General features: G+C 50.1%; 1 protein-coding gene across 4 annotated transcripts in view; it reads left to right on the forward strand.

Moving 5' to 3' along the window:
- Positions 1–19,045, forward strand: part of LOC137429644 (kalirin) — a 429,755-nt gene that overhangs the window by 355,582 nt on the left and 55,128 nt on the right. For all 4 annotated transcript variants that reach the window (XM_068119740.2, XM_068119741.2, XM_078779669.1 and 1 more), the window contains exons 39-42: positions 3,400–3,466; positions 3,900–4,003; positions 4,129–4,198; positions 9,627–9,716. In XM_068119740.2, the coding sequence (XP_067975841.2) occupies positions 3,400–3,466; positions 3,900–4,003; positions 4,129–4,198; positions 9,627–9,716 (331 nt within the window). The remainder of the gene's footprint in view (positions 1–3,399; positions 3,467–3,899; positions 4,004–4,128; positions 4,199–9,626; positions 9,717–19,045) is intronic.

Here is a 19,045-nt window from a genome sequence, read left to right on the forward strand (position 1 = left end):
CGTCCCGGGCGAATTCGTGCCCGACGCTACCAGTCCCTGGTCCGCAGCTCACCAGCGCTCGGACCTCCAGGAGGCCGCCCGACGGTTTGCCCCCGTGCCAACATCCCACCACGGTGACCCCCAGTCCTACGTCCCCCCAGCACTTCGCACAGCGGAGTATGTTTTTCTGCGTCACGACGCACATCGGGGGCCACTCCGGCCGCCGTACGACGGGCCCTTCCGGGTGCTGCGACGGGACGACAAGTCGTTCGTCATCGACATCGGCGGCAGGTCGGACCGGATTGCGGTGGACCGCCTCAAGCCGGCGCACGTGGACGTCGACCACCCACCACGGGTGGCCCTTCCGCCACGGCGAGGCCGCCCCCCGTCCACGGTGCCCCCCACTCGACCGCCCACCACCACACCGGATCCCCCTCCCACGACCCGCCAGGGGTCGCTTCGGCCGGGTCATCAGGACCCCCCTCAAATTGACCCTGCCGGTGCAAGTCGATTCTGGGGGGACGTGTGTAGCGGCTACCGCTGGGTTTTCACAATCGCCTTGCACCTATCAAGGACGCGGAGCGATCACCATGCCGGGCTCGTCCAGGACGCCCGGGCAGGCCCGCGCTCAACTTGCCAGGCCTCGGTCGGGACGCCAGGGCAGGCTCGCCCTCAACTTGCCAGGCCGCAGTCAGGACGCTGGGCCACGCCCCCTCTCGCCTTTCCTGGGCAAACGCTCCGGGATAATATGTATATATATTGCTGCCCGATAAACGGGCTTTTCAGAGTGCCTGAGTGTTTGGTTTGATTAAAGCAACTCGGATGAATTCCAGCTTTTTGTCGCGTCCATTCTTCCGATCGACGTGGGAGCCCCAGCTCCTTCAATATTAAATTAAAACCAAAAACAAGCTTACCCTTCGTCAGCCCACCTTCACCTCGCAGGTATCTTAATCCACCATTTTGTTTTCCGGCTAATCCAAAATGCCTTGTCTTGGAACAGGTCGTAACGGTTTCTGTATAATCGAGCTTCATACTGACAAATCGCTGTATACTGTACATCGATAATCGCAGATCTTTATACCTATAAATCGCTGTATACATCGCTAATCACTTGCCAAGTTAGCCTTTCCTTATCAAGTGATGTTTGTAAGCCACGGCGATACAGTCGACAGCAGTGTAGTTGACTTTTTTAACAGCAGTTGTCGTTTTTGAAAATAGACATTATTAAAGTGATAAAGTAAACAAACTGTATATATAAACATATATTCCATTGTCTTCGTTAAATTTAACAGAAGTTTAAAATGTAACCTTTGCCTTGGAGAGTTCCAGGAGTTCCAGAGTGGGTACACAGGCTGGCAGCTGCAGTTCGATTCGTATCCCGCAAGGGAAGCCCATGTTATAATCTCTTTTAAAAGGGTGCGTGCTGTTCTGAAAGTGACGGGTGGTATTACTATCCTGATTGAACGCTCTGTTTCAATGTATCCAATTTTGTTCAGTTCTGCACTGATGCCAACATGTGGGGCCATGCCCATGCCCCCCCCCCCCACTTCCCCTTTAAATCCACTACCAAATGCATGTCACACATGTGTAACAAATGCAAGTCACACATGTGTAACAAATGCAAGTCCCCCTTCCCCCTTTCCCCTCAAGCCTCACTACCAAACGCAAGTTGAGAACCCCTCCGCCCTCCTTCCCAAAACATCCCGAAGACCCAAAATACGAAAAAGACCCTTAAAGACCATGATGATGCAAAAGACCACGAAGACTTCAAAGACCCAAACGACCCAAAATACCCTGAAGACCCTTTCGACTCATTAGACCCCTAGATCCTGAAGACCCTTAAGACCACTTTTACCTTGAACACCCTTTCAATACTTTAGACACCTTTAGATCCCTTCATCCTTCCAACTTTTTAGAACCTTTAAACATTTACACTGCACCCATTGTCATTTTCCACCCCTTAGACCTTAACTCCATTTAGACCCCTTACATCCTTCAGACTGATTAGACCAGCTTGGACCTTTGACCATTTTGAGCTTTACACCACTTGGACCTTTTTGTATTACAAATAAATAACATCACCAATATCACAAATACATTTGTACAAAAAAATGTTTGTAGTATGATTGGTGTAAATTATGACAACACAGCAACTCAAGTTCAGTCATTATCCTCAGTTTAAACAAGCCCGTGACTCTGTGGCGACATGTGGTCAGGTGAGCATAGTGAGCCGATCCACGCTAGTATGCTATAAATGACAATATAGTAACAATGGCTAGTATAGAATCTGCAGTAGAAAATGAATTGGCTCATCAAAAAAGTGAGAGGCACTATGAGCTACTCCTTGAAAGGAAAGCTCATGTTGGAGACCGGATTCAGGAGAAAGCAGCGGGACTATTAATTAGTTCAAAGATACAGAATATAACCGTGGCAGACGTTCACACGGATGAGAGGTGTCGAGTTAATTTTTTAATAGCGCATTAAATGTGTGTTTCCCAATCGGTCCGTTACCAGATTTTGTCCACATGTTGTGACCTCAGCGAGGTCATTCGTGTTTATATTTGGGTTTTTTGTTAAGCCTGATAAGGTGCATATGCTATTAAGGTTCTTATTAGCCACAGCTTAACTCACAATTTGATAGCCTGGTGTTGGCTTAATGGTTAGGGTGCGGGCTTGGGATCCTGGGATCCTGAGTTCGAATCCTGGTCGATCGTTGAATTAACGCCAGGGGGGCTGACTCAGCCGGTCATCCTTCCGAGGTTGGCAAATTGAGTACGAGCTTGCTTGGGATGAATGAGCCATTTGGGTATCCTGCGTCGGAGTGGCGACCCATCCAGGATTGTGCCCAATAGCTAAGGAAACTGTTTCGGCAGCCCGATGCATTGTCACGGTGCAAAAAGGAATGGTCATCATCATCATAACTCACAATTTATTTGTCAAGGAAGGAGAAATTAAATAGGAAGCAATGCGGGCAATGTGATGTGACGATGTTCATCAATGCCCTGGTGTCAGCAAGATTAAATTTTGAATTTGCTTTTTCCCAGAACTCAAAAATGCTTGATGACTTCACCAACACATTTTGAAGGAATCACTAAAGTTTGCGAGAACCAATCACTGATTATTTTGTCATACTCTCTTTCTTGTGTGAATTGTTTTTGTTTTCTTTATTTATTTGTGCTTTGAGATTTCTGTTCGTATTTATTGTATGTATTGAGATTTTTTTTCTCTCTCATACCTGTATTATTGCTTTATTTCTCTCTCAATAATACAGGTTTTTATACCTGTATTATTGCTTTGTAATAAAAAGATTTTCATCTTTCTCTCCTTTTTTTTTCTCTTTTCTCTCTGTAATATCTCGTTCTTTGTACCTTTCTCAGAAAGGAATGTGATGTGTACTTTGTTTATGATGTGTCTCCTCAGGTTGGTGCTGCAGGAGTTGGTGGAGTCAGAGAATGACTACGTGAAAGATTTAAGCTTGGTGGTGGAGGTACATAAATATAAAACAAACATTTTTCATCTTGCCCTCTTTCTAGACTTTTTATTCATTGTTTTTCGACTCGTATGTCATTTTCTTCATTCATTCAGCTTTTGTGCTTATTGTACAGATTAAATGTGTCAATAGGGCACCAGAATACCTACTGGTGTTTTTGGTATTACTTCACGACCGGGTCTTTGGTAATTATTAGACAATTGACTGTCACTTGATTTGATGAAAATACAACAATGTCATAAACAGTTTCGATGGGCATTGTTGCTTTCCCTCCGGGTCACATTTCAGAGAGCTTCCACGAAATGAAGATATTTTTCCACATTTTTATTTTCAAGCAGTACTCAATTACCCAGAAACATTGTGCAAGTTCAAATAGTTTTGCTCTAGTTATTCCGTCATTGTGCTCCTCTTTCATTCTATTCATTGCCAGGGTTACATGACCGTTATGAAAGAAGATGGCGTCCCTGATGATATGAAAGGAAAGGACAAGATCGTTTTTGGAAACATCCATCAGATTTTCGATTGGCACAGAGAGTGAGTTCAGTGGCATCTGTTCCGTGACATGTTTATTTATATTCTTTCATACGTGTGGACTTGCGTGCAGTCATGCATGTGTTTCACGAAAACCGTTTTTGTTTCCGATTCCTCACCTAATGCAGGTTCTTCCTCAATGAGCTGCAGAAATGTTTGGAGGAGCCAGAAAGACTGCCCATTCTCTTCATTAAATACGTAAGTTTCTGACCTGTTGTGATTTTTTCCTTGTTTTGCACCTTGTCGTTGTGTGCCGCCACAGGCCCGACCTCTTTGTGTCTGTTTTTGTTGAAGCTTGTTTATCCAATGCTGCCCATTTCTTTTGTTACCGTCGAACATCAGAGGTAATGCATGAAATACTTTACCTTGTAAATATTAGAGGGATTCTCATGCAGGCATTCACAGGCATCGGGGGGAGCAGAAAATATAATGAATGATCGTTTTTTAAGGCCATTTTCCCCGCTAGAGCGTGGGGTTAGCCTTGCGGGCCCCATGACAATCATGGTTCCCTGTTTGAGGCAATGTTTTTATGGCCGGATGCCCTTCCTGACGCCAACCCTTGGTCGCCTCTTACAATGCGCAGGGATACGGTGTACCTATTCTAAACCGGGGTACACACCGGGATCATTCATCCCAGCAAGCTGGTACTCAATTTGCCGACCTCTGAAGGATGACAGGCTGAGTCAATCCCCCTGGTGTTAATTCAGCGATCGACTGGGATTCGGACCCAGGATCCTAGGATCCCAAGCCGGCACCCTAACCGCTAAGCCAACACCAGGCTTCAGCAATTAAATAAAATGAAAAAATAAAAAAAATTTAAAATGGGGGAATTGAATATGAAGTGATGTCTTTGAGGACACAGGAGTATTTTGTAACTCGGTGTCACATATTAGTCTGATAGCTTATGTCACATGTTATTTAATTGTATCCGTTATAGGTGGTGGGAGCCTGGTGCTGGCTTAGCGGTTAGGGTGCCGGCTTGGGATCCTGGGTTCGAATCCCGGTCGATCGCTGAATTAACATCAGGGGGGTTGACTCAGCCTGTCATCCTTCTGAGGTCAGCAAATTGAGGACCAGTTCACTGGTAATTCCCTGTGTGTCGCAAGAGGCGTCTAACAGGGTTGGCGGCAGGAAGAGAATCCGGCCATAAAACATTGCTTCAAATATGGGGACCACCGTGCCAGAAAAAGGCCAACTCCTGCTCTGCGGGGGGAAATGGCTTCCAAAGGTGGTTCGTTATAGGTGGTGGATGATACAATGTTATGTTAACGCTTGTACATCTACGATTTGATATGGAACCAATTGTTTTATATATAGGACTGTATAACATTTGTTGTGAGGAGATACATGCTTTTGTTAAGGGTGAGCTAAACTAAAAACTTTAACCTGTCCATAAAAATCAGCAAGATTGAGAGATTTCCAGTTGATTCCAGATATAGAATTGTCTAGCCAAGTACAAGTAGTTTGTAGAGGAAGAGATTTTCGTGAATTGTCTCTCTCAATGATATATAAATGGGAAGTAGAGTACAAGTGGGGAGAGAAGAAGAAGAAGCTTTTTGCTTCTTTTAAGCTTTTTCTTTTTCTAGTCTTCATCAATGATCTCTCTGACTCTCTTGAAAATCCTCTCTATCTCTTTGCTGATGACTCTACTCTCTGTCGCTCCATTCTTCATCCCTCAGATCGGCAGTCTGCAGCCTCCTCACTCTCCGCAGACCTGGACAAAATCACAGACTGGGCAAACAAGTGGAACAATAAACATGTCTTTCAATCCTGACAAATCTCACACTCTTACGATGTCTCTCTGAAAAGACCGACTGGACAACCCTCCCATCCACTTTCTGAATAATCCTCTCCAAGAAGTTCTGTCACTCAAGCTTTTGGGTCTCACTATCTGCCATGATCTTTCCTGGGAAAACCACATTTCAAATCTGGCCTACAAAGCCAGTCGCCGACTGGGCATCCTTCGTCGTGCGAAGTCCTTCCTTGGCACACCTGAGCTCCTCACCACATACAAGGCTTTCATCTGCAGCTCAATGGAATACTGTTCCTCCCTCTGGGCCGGTGCTCCTGCCTCACACCTAGCTCGTCTTCACGCTGTTGAAACCAAAGCATTCAGAATCATTGGAATCTCCTGCAATGAAGCTAACTCCAAGGGCCTCTCACTCACTCACTCACCGCAGGCAGGTTGGTGGTCTTTCCATCTTCTACCGACTCCTCTCTGGCCTTGCCCCCCCCCCCTCCCCCCAGCTCTCTCTGGGCTCTGTCCCGCAAATATTCCTGCAGGTCGCACAAGATCTGCCTGCAACCCTCTTATGGTTAAACTGCCAAAATCAAGACTCTCTACTCACCTTCACTCCTTCATTCCTCTTTTCTCCCGCCTCTGGAACAGACTCCCTCACTCGCTTCAATCCCACTCCACCCTCCAGGTCTTTAAAACAGCTGTTCACCACCATCTCTTATCTTTCCCGATCCAAAACCTTGATCGTTTCTACCCCCGCTAATTTCACCCCAATTCCACTTTTTTGAAATACCAACTTCTGTCCTGGAATCCTTGGTGTCCTTGTGTTTTATACTTCCCCCTCCCCCCCCCCCTTCCCACGCCTCCTCCCCCCAAGCCCTCTCTCAAATGTTGTGTTTGTGTGCTTCCCCTTCTCTCCCCATCTTGTCTTCCGCTCCCTCTTTTTATATATTTTGTTTGTCTGGTTGATTTGTTTGTGAAGTAAATGTTAGCTCTTTCACGAGCCTCGATTCAGTATACAAAAAAAAAGAAAAAAAGAAGAAAAAAAGAAGAAGAAGGAGAAACAGTTAAAAGTTGCTTTGTTGTGTACAGTACCTCCAAAGGTGGATGGAGGTTATGTTTTCACCCATGTCTGTTTGTGAACAAGATATCTAAAAAGTTGTCGACGGATTCGGACAAAATTTGGTGGAGATGTTCGGTATGTGACACGGATGAAATCATTGCATTTTGATGAAGATCCGGATCCAGATCTGGATCTGAGGATTTTTAAAGCGATTCTTCACCATTGAGACAGAGGGCAAAAACCGATATATATATATATAACACCATATCTCAAAAAGTTGTGGACGGATTTGGACAGAACTTGGTGGACAGGTTGTGTTTGGGACAAGGACAAATTTAATCGATTTTGGTGAAGATCTAAATATGGATCCGGATACGATAATTCTTTTCGATTTTTGAAGTGATTCTTCACCATTGAGACGTAGGACCAAAAGCGATATATAGCACGATATTTCAAGAAGTTGTGGACATGTTATGACAAAACTTGGTGGATAATTTGGTTAGGAGACAAAAACAATCCGATCAGATTTTGGTTCAGGTCTGAATTCAGATCTGGCCCATCAGTGGGTACAAAACGTAAATCGTTAGCCTGGTGGAGGTTTGCGCTCAACTGATCGGGCCGTTATACAGACTTGGCATTTAATATGGAATATTTTTTTTGGGGGGTGAACTTACTTTTCAAGATGACTTAGAACCAAAAGTTCATTGGAATTATGTTGAAATTATTCTAGATTTTGTTAATGTGACCTTTAAAAGAAACAAAAACCACATTTGACATTTCGAAACAAATAAATTGATCCTTAAAAGTGATGTAAACTGATATAGAACTCAATTCACGGACAGTACTGTGTTAAACTTCAGTGCGTTTTCCAGAAGTATCTCTTTATTTTGCACATTAGCCAAATTTTTTTTTAACAAAAACAAAAGTTAAATTACGACTGGGATTACGGACAGTAAAATTACAGTTCAGTACTTCGTGTAACCCCCACGAGCATTCAGGAGAGCACGTACACGTCGAGGCATGCTGTTCACGAGATTTGCCAAGGTTTGGACAGGAAGTGACAATAGCCTGCTGCAATTCATGCACAGAGGTCGGCTGCTGGTCCAAGTGGTCGATTTGACGCATTAATTCTGCCCACAAGTTCTCTATCGGATTCATATCCAGGGACATGGCAGGCCACTCCATATGCTCTACACCACGGTCAGCAAGAAAGTGTTGGATCATGCGAGCACGATGAGGCCGTGCATTGTCATCTTGGAAGACAAAGTTTCCTCAAAAGGCTGCACGAGCAAATGGAAGCAATATTTCTTCCAGAATGGCCCTGTACTTGAACTGGTTCAGGTTTCCATTCAGAACAACCAGGTCGGTTTTGCCCCCTGCATGAAAAGCAGCCCAAACGGTCACCCCACCACCTCCAGCTTGGACTATTGGCACTATACAATCTTTGTTGTAGGCTTCATGCACTTGTCTGCGCACTCGGACGCGGCCATCTTGATGATAGACCAGAAATCTAGACTCGTCACTGAAGATCACGTGATTCCAGTGTCCTGGCTGCCATTGACGGTGCTCTCTGGCCCACTGCAATCGGCGCTGGCGGTGTTGTCTGGTCAGGCGTGGCTTTCTCAGGGGACGCCTGGCACGATAGCCTGCTTGAACCAGTCGTTGGTTGACTAGCCTTCTGGATACAGGCACATTTGTCAGTTGCTGCCACTCAGCCCTAAGCCGATTAGCTGACTTGGTACGGCCATTGCGGACTAACCGGTGCAGCTGGCGATCATCCCTTCTTGTGGTTCTGCGGGGACGTCCTGGCCTCGGTATTGGAGTAGGGACACCCCTCTGAGCATTTCGTTTCAGGATCTTTGACACCTGACCTTGAGTGATGCCATACTGCCGAGCAATAGCACGCTGTTTCATGTCGTAATTTCGTAAAGCCACCACTCCATGACAAACAGCATTGTCGAGTTGACGGACCATCTCCAGAGGAAGCGGCAATAACTTTTGGAGAGGTGCAGCAGTTGTTTTCCACTAATACAGAACGCAACAACCCTTGTATACCCGACTGTGAAGCCAATCATCAAATGCACCTGTCCGTACATTTTGCCATGCCACCTGTGATATAATCCTGTTGTTGACTTCTTGCTGCGACAGACAATCAGTGACATGGTTCTTTTAACAAATAAATCACCGAAGGGTAAAAGAAACTCACCAGATTGATATACTGAGTTAAGAAAGTAAACCCAAGTCAAGGAAAAAAAAATATTCCATATTAAATGCCAAGTCTGTACTTGCTTTTGCTTTGACTTTGGATTCTACTCAACTTTTGGAGTTCACCTGCATGCTGGTTTCCGATTGATTAGGAAAGGAATTTGAGGTTATTTTTGTCTGCCCATTTCAGGCCTGTACTGCTCTGTTGTCCAAGATCAGGGCTAACATGGCCAGTGTCATCACTGAAGAATGCCGCTCTTTGATTGAAATGTTGGATTTTGGAATCTCTTGTGTTTTATGAATGTTTCCTATTGTGGTAAAACTCTACTATGTGTATATGATCAGGTGACTTTGATTTACCCATGTAGTGTTAAATACATTAACATGGTATATATAATGAGGTCTCTTTAATTTACTGATGTTGTCTTTTCTTTTCTTAACTCGGAAATTGTCTTTTCTTTTCGATGCGTTTAGGATGTTAATCAAGTATTATTGTTTACCATTTTCCAAGCTCATGTAACCTCGAGAATGTTCCTTATTTAGATATATGAACAATGTTAATGATAACATCACTCTTGCATGTCTCTTCTCATGATCCCCCCTCCAACCTCCCTCACCAGGAACGGCGTCTGCACATGTACATTGTGTACTGTCAGAACAAACCAAAATCGGAGTACATTGTTTCAGAGTACATTGAAACCTATTTTGAGGTGAGATTTTTTTTGTATTCTAAGTCGAGGCTCGTATAGGAGTTAACACGCAGAACCTGTTAACAAAGAAAGCAGCAGACGAGAGGGGGTGAGAGAGGGAAGCATAATAGCAGGGAACAAGGACATCAGGAGATCTGTGGAAGAGAGACGGCTGGGGCGGGGTACACGGGATAAACAAGATGGACACTACAGGGACTTTCAGGAAAGAAAACAGGGAATTTGAAGGAGAGGGGTTTGGGGTGTATTAATGGGGGTAGAAAAGATTAAGGTTTTGGATGGGGGTAGATAAGAGATGATGGTGAACAGCTGTTTTGAAGACCTGGATGGAGGAGTGGGATTGAAGGGAGTGGGGGAGTTTGGTCTCGAGGTGGGAAACAAAGAGGAATGAAAGAGTGAAGGTGAATAGAGAGTCTTGATTTTGGCAGTTTCACCATAAGAGGGTTGCTGGCAGATCTTGTGCGTCCTGCAGGAATATTTGGGGGACAGAGCACAGACAGAGCAAGGCCGGAGAGGAGTCGGGAGAAGACAGAAACCCATTTTGCTGAAACCATTGCACAGCCCTGTCAATCTGGCACTTCCTTACTAATACAACCCAGTACTTCAGGATAATTTTCAATTACCGTTCAGTGGTTATGGTTACCTATTTTCCCTCTTCATTTTGAAACCAGAAAGACCCAATGATGCCAGATTTGCTTATGGCAACCCATGCGGTGCATTTCTGGCTGTGCAACGGCCTTTCAAGAACTTCATCACGAGAACTAGAACCCCAAAACACATTGTTTGTCGAATTAACATGACCACTTAGAACAGGGGTTCTTAACCTGTGGTCCATGGACCCCTTTTGGGGGTCCATGAATGGGCTTCAGGGGGTCCGTGAACCAGGCGCATAAAAATTATTTAAAATTTATTTTCGCTAGCTTTTTATAAAAAGTTTTATTTTTTGGCTATGTACAGGATGTTACAGTGCATTCAGAAAGTATTCAGACCCCTTCACTTTTTTCACATTTTGTTATGTTGCAGCCTTATGCTGAAATCGTTTAAATTCATTTTTTCCCTCATCAATCTACACTCAATACCCCATAATGACAAAGAGAAAACAGGATTTTAGAAAGTTTTGCAAATTTATTGAAAAGAAAAAACTGAAATATCACATTGACATAAGTATTCATACCCTTTGCTATGACACTTGAAATTTAGCTCAGGTGCCTCCCATTTCTCTTGATCATCTTTGAGATGTTTGTACACCTTGATTGGAGTCCACCTGTGGTAAATTAAATTGATTGGACATGATTTGGAAAGGCACACACCTGTCTATATAAGGTCTCACACCTGACAATGCATATCAGAGCAAAAACCAAGCCATGAAGTCGGAGGAACTGCCTGCAGAGCTCAGAGACAGGATTGTGTAGACGCACAGATCTGGGGAAGCCTACAAAAAAATGTCTGCTGCATTGAAGGTTCCCAAGAGCACAGTGGCTTCCATAATTCTTAAATGGAAGAAGTTTGGAACAACCATGATCATGATCCATGATCTTTCTTGGGAAAACCACATTTCCAAGCTGGCCTCCAAAGCCAGTCGCCGACTGGGCATCCTCCGTCGTGCGAAGTCCTTCCTCGGCACACCTGAGCTCCTCACCACATACAAGGCTTTCATCCGCAGCTCAATGGAATACTGTTCTCCCCTATGGGCCGGTGCTCCTGCCTCACACCTAGCTCGGCTTCACGCTGTTGAAACCAAAGCTTTCGGAATTATTGGAATCTCCCGCGATGAAGCTATCTCTGAGGGCCTTTCACTCACTCACCGCAGGCAGGTAGGTGGTCTTTCTGTCTTCTACCGACTCCTCTCCGGCCTTGCACCCCCAGCTCTCTCTGTGCTCTGTCCCCCAAATATTCCTACAGGTCGCACAAGATCTGCCAGCAACCCTCTGATGGTTAAACTGCCGAAATCTCGGCTCTCCGCTCACCTTCACTCTTTCATTCCTCTTTTCTCCCGCCTCTGGAACAAACTCCCTCACTCCCTTCAATCCCACTCCTCCCTCCAGGTCTTTAAAACAGCTGTTCACCACCATCTCCTTTCTTCCCCCATCCAAAACCTTGATCTTTTCTACCCCCGCTAATTCACCCCAGATCCACCTTGTTTGAAATTCCAACTTCTTTCCTGGAAATCCTGGCAGTGTCCATATGTTTTATACCTCTCCCACTGCCCCCTTCCCACGCCCCCCCCCCCCAAATCCCTCGCCCTCTCTCAGATCTCTCGATGTCTCCATGTCTCTCGGTCCCTGCTCTCAAATGTTGTGTTTGTGTCCTTCCCCCTCTCTCCCCATCTTGTCTACCGCTCCCTATGTTATATGTTTTATGTGTCGGTTTGTCTTTCTGTGTGATTAATGTTCGCTCTTTCACGAGCCTCGATCTTGTATACAAAACAAAACAAACAAAAAACAAAAAAAAAAAAAAAAAAACAGGACTCTTCCGAGAGCTGGCCGCCCAGCCAAACTGAACAATCGGGGGAGAAGGGCCTTGGTAAGAGAGGTGACCAAGAACCCGATGGTCACTCTGGCTGAGCTCCAGAGATCATGTGTGGAGATTTTGAGAAACTTCCAGAAGGACAACCATCACTGCAACACTCCACCGATCTGGGCTTTATGGCCGAGTGGCCAGATGGAAGCCTCTCCTCAGTGAAAGACACATGAAAGCCCCAGAATCTTGTTTCTCACAGTCCAAGTCCTTTCGGTGCTTTTTTGCAAACTCCAAGCGGGCTTTCAAGGTGTAGAAACATGTCAAAGACGATCAAGAGAAATGGGAGGCACCTGAGCTAAATTTCAAGTGTCATAGCAAAGGGTATGAATACTTATGTCAATGTGATATTTCAGTTTTTTCTTTTTAATAAATTTGCAAAACTTTCTAAAATTCTGTTTTGTCTTTGTCATTATGGGGTATTGAGTGTAGATTGATGAGGGCAAAAAATGAATTTAAACGATTTCAGCATGACGCTGCAACATAACAAAATGTGAAAAAAGTGAAGGGGTCTGAATACTTTCTGAATGCACTGTATGTACTTATTCTTGTTTACTGAAGACTAGTAGATCTGTCAGGTAGGTTGAAATGGGATGATACTGAGTGTACAGTCAGGTAACATACAGTCGGCATCATCGTCAACCTGTGACTTCTTGAATAGTTCCCGTCGATAGAAATTGAAGAAATGTACCCTGCCCCAGATTTTAGCGCTGTGGGAGTTCTGATTCCGTTTGCAACCACATATGTTTGCGAGTCAGGATTTTCAGCACTTGTTACTGTAGCGGTTACCGCTGGATGCACACAATCGCCTTGCACCGGCCAGAACACGGCCAGACGCGCCTCTCCCGGGCATGCCCGGACTCACTGTTCCCGGGCACGCCCGAACCTCCCGGGCACGCCCGGTCTCGTCTTTCCCGGGCATGCCCGCTCTCGCCTTTCCAGGGCTCGCCCAGAGCGTCCGGGAATGCCCGCTATCGCCTTTCCAGGGCTCGCCCAGAGCGTCCGGGCATGCCCGCTATCGCCTTTCCAGGGCTCGCCCAGAGCGTCCGGGCATGCCCGCTATCACCTTTCCAGGGCTCGCCCAGAGCATCCGGGCATGCCCGCTATCGCCTTTCCAGGGCTCGCCCAGAGCGTCCGGGCATGCCCGCTCTCGCCTTTCCAGTGCTTGTCCAGAGCGCCCGGGCACGCCCAGCCTCGACTTGCCAGGCCGCAGCCAAACACGCCCGGGCAGGTCCAGACTCGCCTTTCCAAGGCTCGCCCTTGACACCCGGGCATGCCCGGTATAGCTTTTGCCGGGCAAACTTCCCGACATAAATGTGTATATATATTGCTGCCCGATAAACGGGCTTTTGTCAGAATACCTGAGCTGTTTTGTTTTAATAAAGCAACTCGGACGAATTCCGTCTTTGGTCGCGTCACTTCTTTCGACTCGCGTTGGAGCGCAACTCCCTCACTGGTGACCTACCGACATGGACACGGCAGTGACTCTTAAACTGCCTACCTTCTGGGAGGCTCACGCGGCTGTTTGGTTCGCCCACGCGGACTCCCAGTTCGCCCTGCGAGGCATCACCGCGGACGACACCCGCTTCCACCACGTCGTGGCAGCGCTCGGTTCCGCCACCGCGGCCCGCGCCCTGAGCCTCCTCGAGCACCCGCCCGCTGCCGACAAGTATGACGCGCTGAAGACGCTCCTCCTCGACGCTTTCGCCCTCTCGCCGGCGGCACGCGCACGGCGCCTGCTCGACCTGCCCGAGCTCGGCGACACGCGCCCGTCCGAGCGCATGGACTATATGCTCTCGCTGCTCGGTGAGCACTCTCCGGATTTTCTGTTCCGCGAGTTGTTCCTTCGCCAGCTGCCTCACCCGGTACGCCTCGCCCTGGCTGGCACGTCGATCACCGATCCCCGCGCCCTCGCCAGGGAAGCCGATAAGATCTCCTCGGTGGGCCAACACATCGGCGCGGCTACCTGGAGCCTGCCGCTGTCCGAGGCGACGCCCGAGCGCCCTGCGCGGTTGGAGGCCGAACTGCCGGTGAAACTGGCGGCCGCCACGCCGCACCGACCGCTTCCGACCCGACGGCCGGGGCCTCCACCTGACCAGGCGTGGTGTTATTACCACGCCAGGTTCGGACACAAGGCTCGGACGTGCCGACCCCCGTGCACTTTCGGCAAGTCGGGAAACGGCCGGGCCAGCGTTCATTCCCAGCCATGAGCGCCGGCCACTCGGGCAACTTGCTTTTTATTTGGGACAAAGCGTCCGGGCGGCGTTTCCTTTGTGACACCGGCGCCCAACTGAGCGTCATACCCGCCTCCGAGCAGGACAGGCGGGACGCCGTTTGCGGCCCCTCTTTGGTTGCTGCTAATGGCTCGGCCATACGCACTTTCGGCCCGCGCAACATCACCCTCTGCTTCGGCAGCCAGCGCTTTCAGTGGACCTTTGTGACCGCCTGCGTCCCTATGGCTTTGCTGGGTGCCGACTTCCTCTGCACGCACGGGCTGCTGGTCGACGTCAAACGTCGTCGCCTTGTCAACGCCGAGACCTTCAGCTCCCTGGCGTGCACGATGAACAGCTCCACGCCGACCGAACTGGCGTGCGCCCTCCCGACGGCGAACGAGTTCGCTCGCCTGCTCGCGGAATTCCCGGCCCTCACACGGCCGACGTTTTCGGCCGTCGCAGTGCGGCATGGGATCGAGCACCACATACCCACTACGGGCCCGCCGGTCTATGCCAGGGCCCGCCGCCTCGACCCGGCCAAGCTCGCCGTGGCAAAGGCCGAGTTCGACGCGTTGGAGCACCTCGGCATCGTGCGGCGCTCCAATAGCGCGTGGGCCTCACCACTGCACATCGTGCCAAAGCCGGGGGGCGGATGGCGCCCGTGTGGCGACTACCGCCGCCTCAACGACGCTACCACCCCCGACAGGTACCCGATCCCGCACATCCAGGACTTTTCCGCCCGTTTGGCGGGACGGGTCATATTTTCCAAAATTGACCTGATACAGGGATACCACCAGGTACCTGTCCGGGCGGCCGACGTCCCGAAGACGGCCGTCATCACGCCGTTCGGCCTGTTCGAATTTTTGAGGATGCCGTTTGGCCTCAAGAACGCGGCCCAGGCGTTCCAGCGCTTAATGGACGGCGTGCTGCGCGACCTGCCATTTCTTTTCGTCTATCTGGACGACATCCTCGTCGCCAGCACGTCCCGCGCCGAGCACCTCCTCCACCTCCGAACACTGTTCGGTCGCCTCAGCGAGCATGGCTTAATTGTCAACCCGGCCAAATGCCACTTCGGCACGCCGACCGTTGACTTTTTGGGCCACCGCATCACCAAGACCGGGGCCGTGCCGCTGCCGACCAAGGTCGAGGCCATCACCACGTTCCCGCGTCCCCGTTCCATCAAGGCCCTACAAGAGTTCCTCGGCATGGTGAATTTTTATCACCGATTCGTGCCCCGCGCTGCTCAGCTCATGCGGCCCCTTTACGAGGCCCTCCGGGGCAAGCCGGCCAAGCATGACATCGTTTGGTCCGCGGCCATGGACGCGGCCTTCGCGAGCGCAAAACGGGCCCTCGCCGACGCAACGCTGCTGGCTCACCCGGTGTTCAACGCGCCCATCGCCCTCACTACGGACGCCTCCAACTACGCGGTGGGCGCCGTCCATGAACAATGGGTGGACGGGGTTTGGCAGCCACTCGCTTTTTTCAGCCGGCAGCTCCGGCCGAACGAGTTAAAATACAGCACGTTCGACCGCGAGCTGCTCGGTCTATTCCTGGCCGTTCGCCATTTCCGACACCTCCTGGAGGGCCGACCGTTCACGGCTTTCGTCGACCACAAGCCGTTGGTCTACGCAATGGCCAAAGTCACGGAGCCGTGGTCGGCCCGCCAGCATCGCCACCTCTCCGCCGTGTCGGAATTCACCACGGACATCCGGCACGTCGCCGGCAAAGACAACGCTGTGGCCGACTGTCTTTCTCGGGCCAGCGCGAACGTGGTCCACCTCGGCGTGGACTTCGCGCTCATGGCGGCCGACCAGACCACCGACACCTCGGTGCAGGCCCTCCGGGTGGCGGACACGGGCCTCCGCCTGGCCGACATCCCCTTCGCGGGCACCGTCCTGCTCTGCGACGTCTCCTAGGGCCAGCCTCGCCCCATCGTGCCCGTTTCCTGGCAGCGCCGCATCTTCGCCTCCATCCACGGCCTTTCTCACCCGGGCCGGAAAGCTTCTCAGAAGCTGGTGTCGGCGCGTTTCGTCTGGCATGGCCTTCGACGGAACGTCCGCAACTGGGCCAACGCCTGCACGGCCTGCCAGCGGGCCAAGGTCCACCGCCACACCCAGGCCCCGCTGGCACCTTTCACCGTGCCTGCACGGCGTTTCGACCACGTCCACGTGGACCTGGTGGGTCCCCTGCCCCCATCGTGGGGGTTCACCCACCTGCTCACCATGGTGGACAGGACCACAAGGTGGCCGGAGGCCGTGCACCTCACCTCCACCACCACCACCGACGTGGCGCAGGCGTTCATCACCACCTGGGTCGCGCGCTTCGGCGCACCGGCGGACATTTCGTCCGACCGCGCCCCACAGTTCACGTCCGAACTTTGGGGCGCGGTCGCCCGCTCGTTGGGGGTCACGCTGCACCGCACCACGGCCTACCACCCCCAAGCCAACGGGTTGTGCGAGCGGTTTCACCGCTCCATGAAGGCCGCACTCATGGCCGGCCTTCAGGACGACGGTTGGACCGACCGGCTGCCGTGGGTCCTTTTGGGGCTCCGCACGGCCCCCAAGGAGGACCTCCGGGCATCCGCCGCCGAGCTCGTCTACGGCCAGCCGCTCCGCGTCCCGGGCGAGTTCGTGCCCGACGCTACCAGTCCCTGGTCCGCCGCACACCAGCGCTCGGACCTCCAGGAGGCCGCCCGCCGATTTGCCCCCGTGCCAACGTCCCGCCACGGTGGCCCCCAGTCCTATGTCCCCCCGGCGCTTCGCACAGCGGAGTACGTCTTTGTGCGTCATGACGCGCACCGGGGGCCACTCCGGCCGCCGTACGACGGGCCCTTCCGGGTCCTGCGACGGGGCGACAAGTCCTTTGTCATCGACGTTGGCGGCCGGTCGGACCGGATCTCTGTGGACCGCCTCAAACCGGCGCACATGGACGTCGACCGACCACCGCGGTTGGCCCTTCCTCCATGGCGAGGCCGCCCCCCGTCCACAGTTCCCCCCGCTCGACCACCCACCACCACGTCGGACCCCTCCCCACGACCCTCCAGGGGTCGCTTCGGCCGGGTCATCCGGACCCCCCTTAAATTGACCCTGCCGGTGCAGGTCGATTCTGGAGGGGCGTGTGTAGCGGTTACCGCTGGATGCACACAATCGCCTTGCACCGGCCAGAACACGGCCAGACGCGCCTCTCCCGGGCATGCCCGGACTCACTGTTCCCGGGCACGCCCGAACCTCCCGGGCACGCCCGGTCTCGTCTTTCCCGGGCTCGCCCAGAGCGTCCGGGCATGCCCGCTATCACCTTTCCAGGGCTCGCGCAGAGCGTCCGGGCATGCCCGCTATCGCCTTTCCAGGGCTCGCCCAGAGCGTCCGGGCATGCCCGCTCTCGCCTTTCCAGTGCTTGTCCAGAGCGCCCGGGCACGCCCAGCCTCGACTTGCCAGGCCGCAGCCAAACACGCCCGGGCAGGTCCAGACTCGCCTTTCCAAGGCTCGCCCTTGACACCCGGGCATGCCCGGTATAGCTTTTGCCGGGCAAACTTCCCGACATGAATGTGTATATATATTGCTGCCCGATAAACGGGCTTTTGTCAGAATACCTGAGCTGTTTTGTTTTAATAAAGCAACTCTGACGAATTCCGTCTTTGGTCGCGTCACTTCTTTCGACTCGCGTTGGAGCGCAGCTCCCTCATTACCATCAAAACGAAAAGTAGAAATCGATTGGATGTCAAACATGACATGCGCGTGTTGCCTTGTCAAAGACTACTCCCCAATTTCATCTTCTTATTGAAGCCAAACAACAGCCTTCTCACTGAAATGTACTTTTGAGCAGAATTGAAGTTTATTTTTTGTTTAATTTGCACAATTTGGATATATTTCATTTTATTCAGGGAATGGTCATTGATTTTTGCGTGAAAAAAGTGATGTATATTCTTTGTAAAGATTGTTTTTTTATTCTGATTATGACGGTATTTGAAGGAAAGAATTTTCCTATGCAATAAAATTTATTCGTTGTAGGCAAAATTTTGTGTTTATGTGCTTATGTGCATTTTTCTGGGGAGGGGTCCGAAGCTTTCACCAGATTCTCAAAGGGGTCCATGACTCAAAAAGGTAAAGAACCCCTGACTTAGAAGAAAGTTGACCTCGTGAGAAAACCCCACATTACTCGGAGAATTTGAATCCCGACCCATTATTCCTCAAACCATTCACACATCGTCACACAAAGTTGTTTATCATTTTCTATGAGTTTTTGCTTCACTTGAATGCGATATGGGTACATTTTAAGTTCCTGCTTCAGATTTATTTATGTACTTGATAAACATAAGTTCAATTATTGAGATCTACGATGCAGCGATTACCTGGGGCTCCTCAAAACTGCTTCATGGACTGCTTTAATGGTGGACAGGTAGAACGAGAACGTCACTCAGTAGAGCGCATACTCCCGCCGTGGGTCAAGTTGGAATCGTACGATTTCACAAAAGTTTGAGGGAGTAGTTCAGTGACAACACAAGACAAGACAACACAAGACAGACACTGGACAGATATATATTTAGAATATATAGAAGATAATGTTAAAAAAAAAAAAGGCAATTTCACTTACATTTTCGTATTC

This window comes from Myxine glutinosa, chromosome 6 (genome assembly GCF_964187855.1).
Source record: "Myxine glutinosa chromosome 6, kmMyxGlut1.1, whole genome shotgun sequence".
In the NCBI taxonomy this organism is placed as follows: Eukaryota; Metazoa; Chordata; class Myxini; order Myxiniformes; family Myxinidae; genus Myxine; species Myxine glutinosa.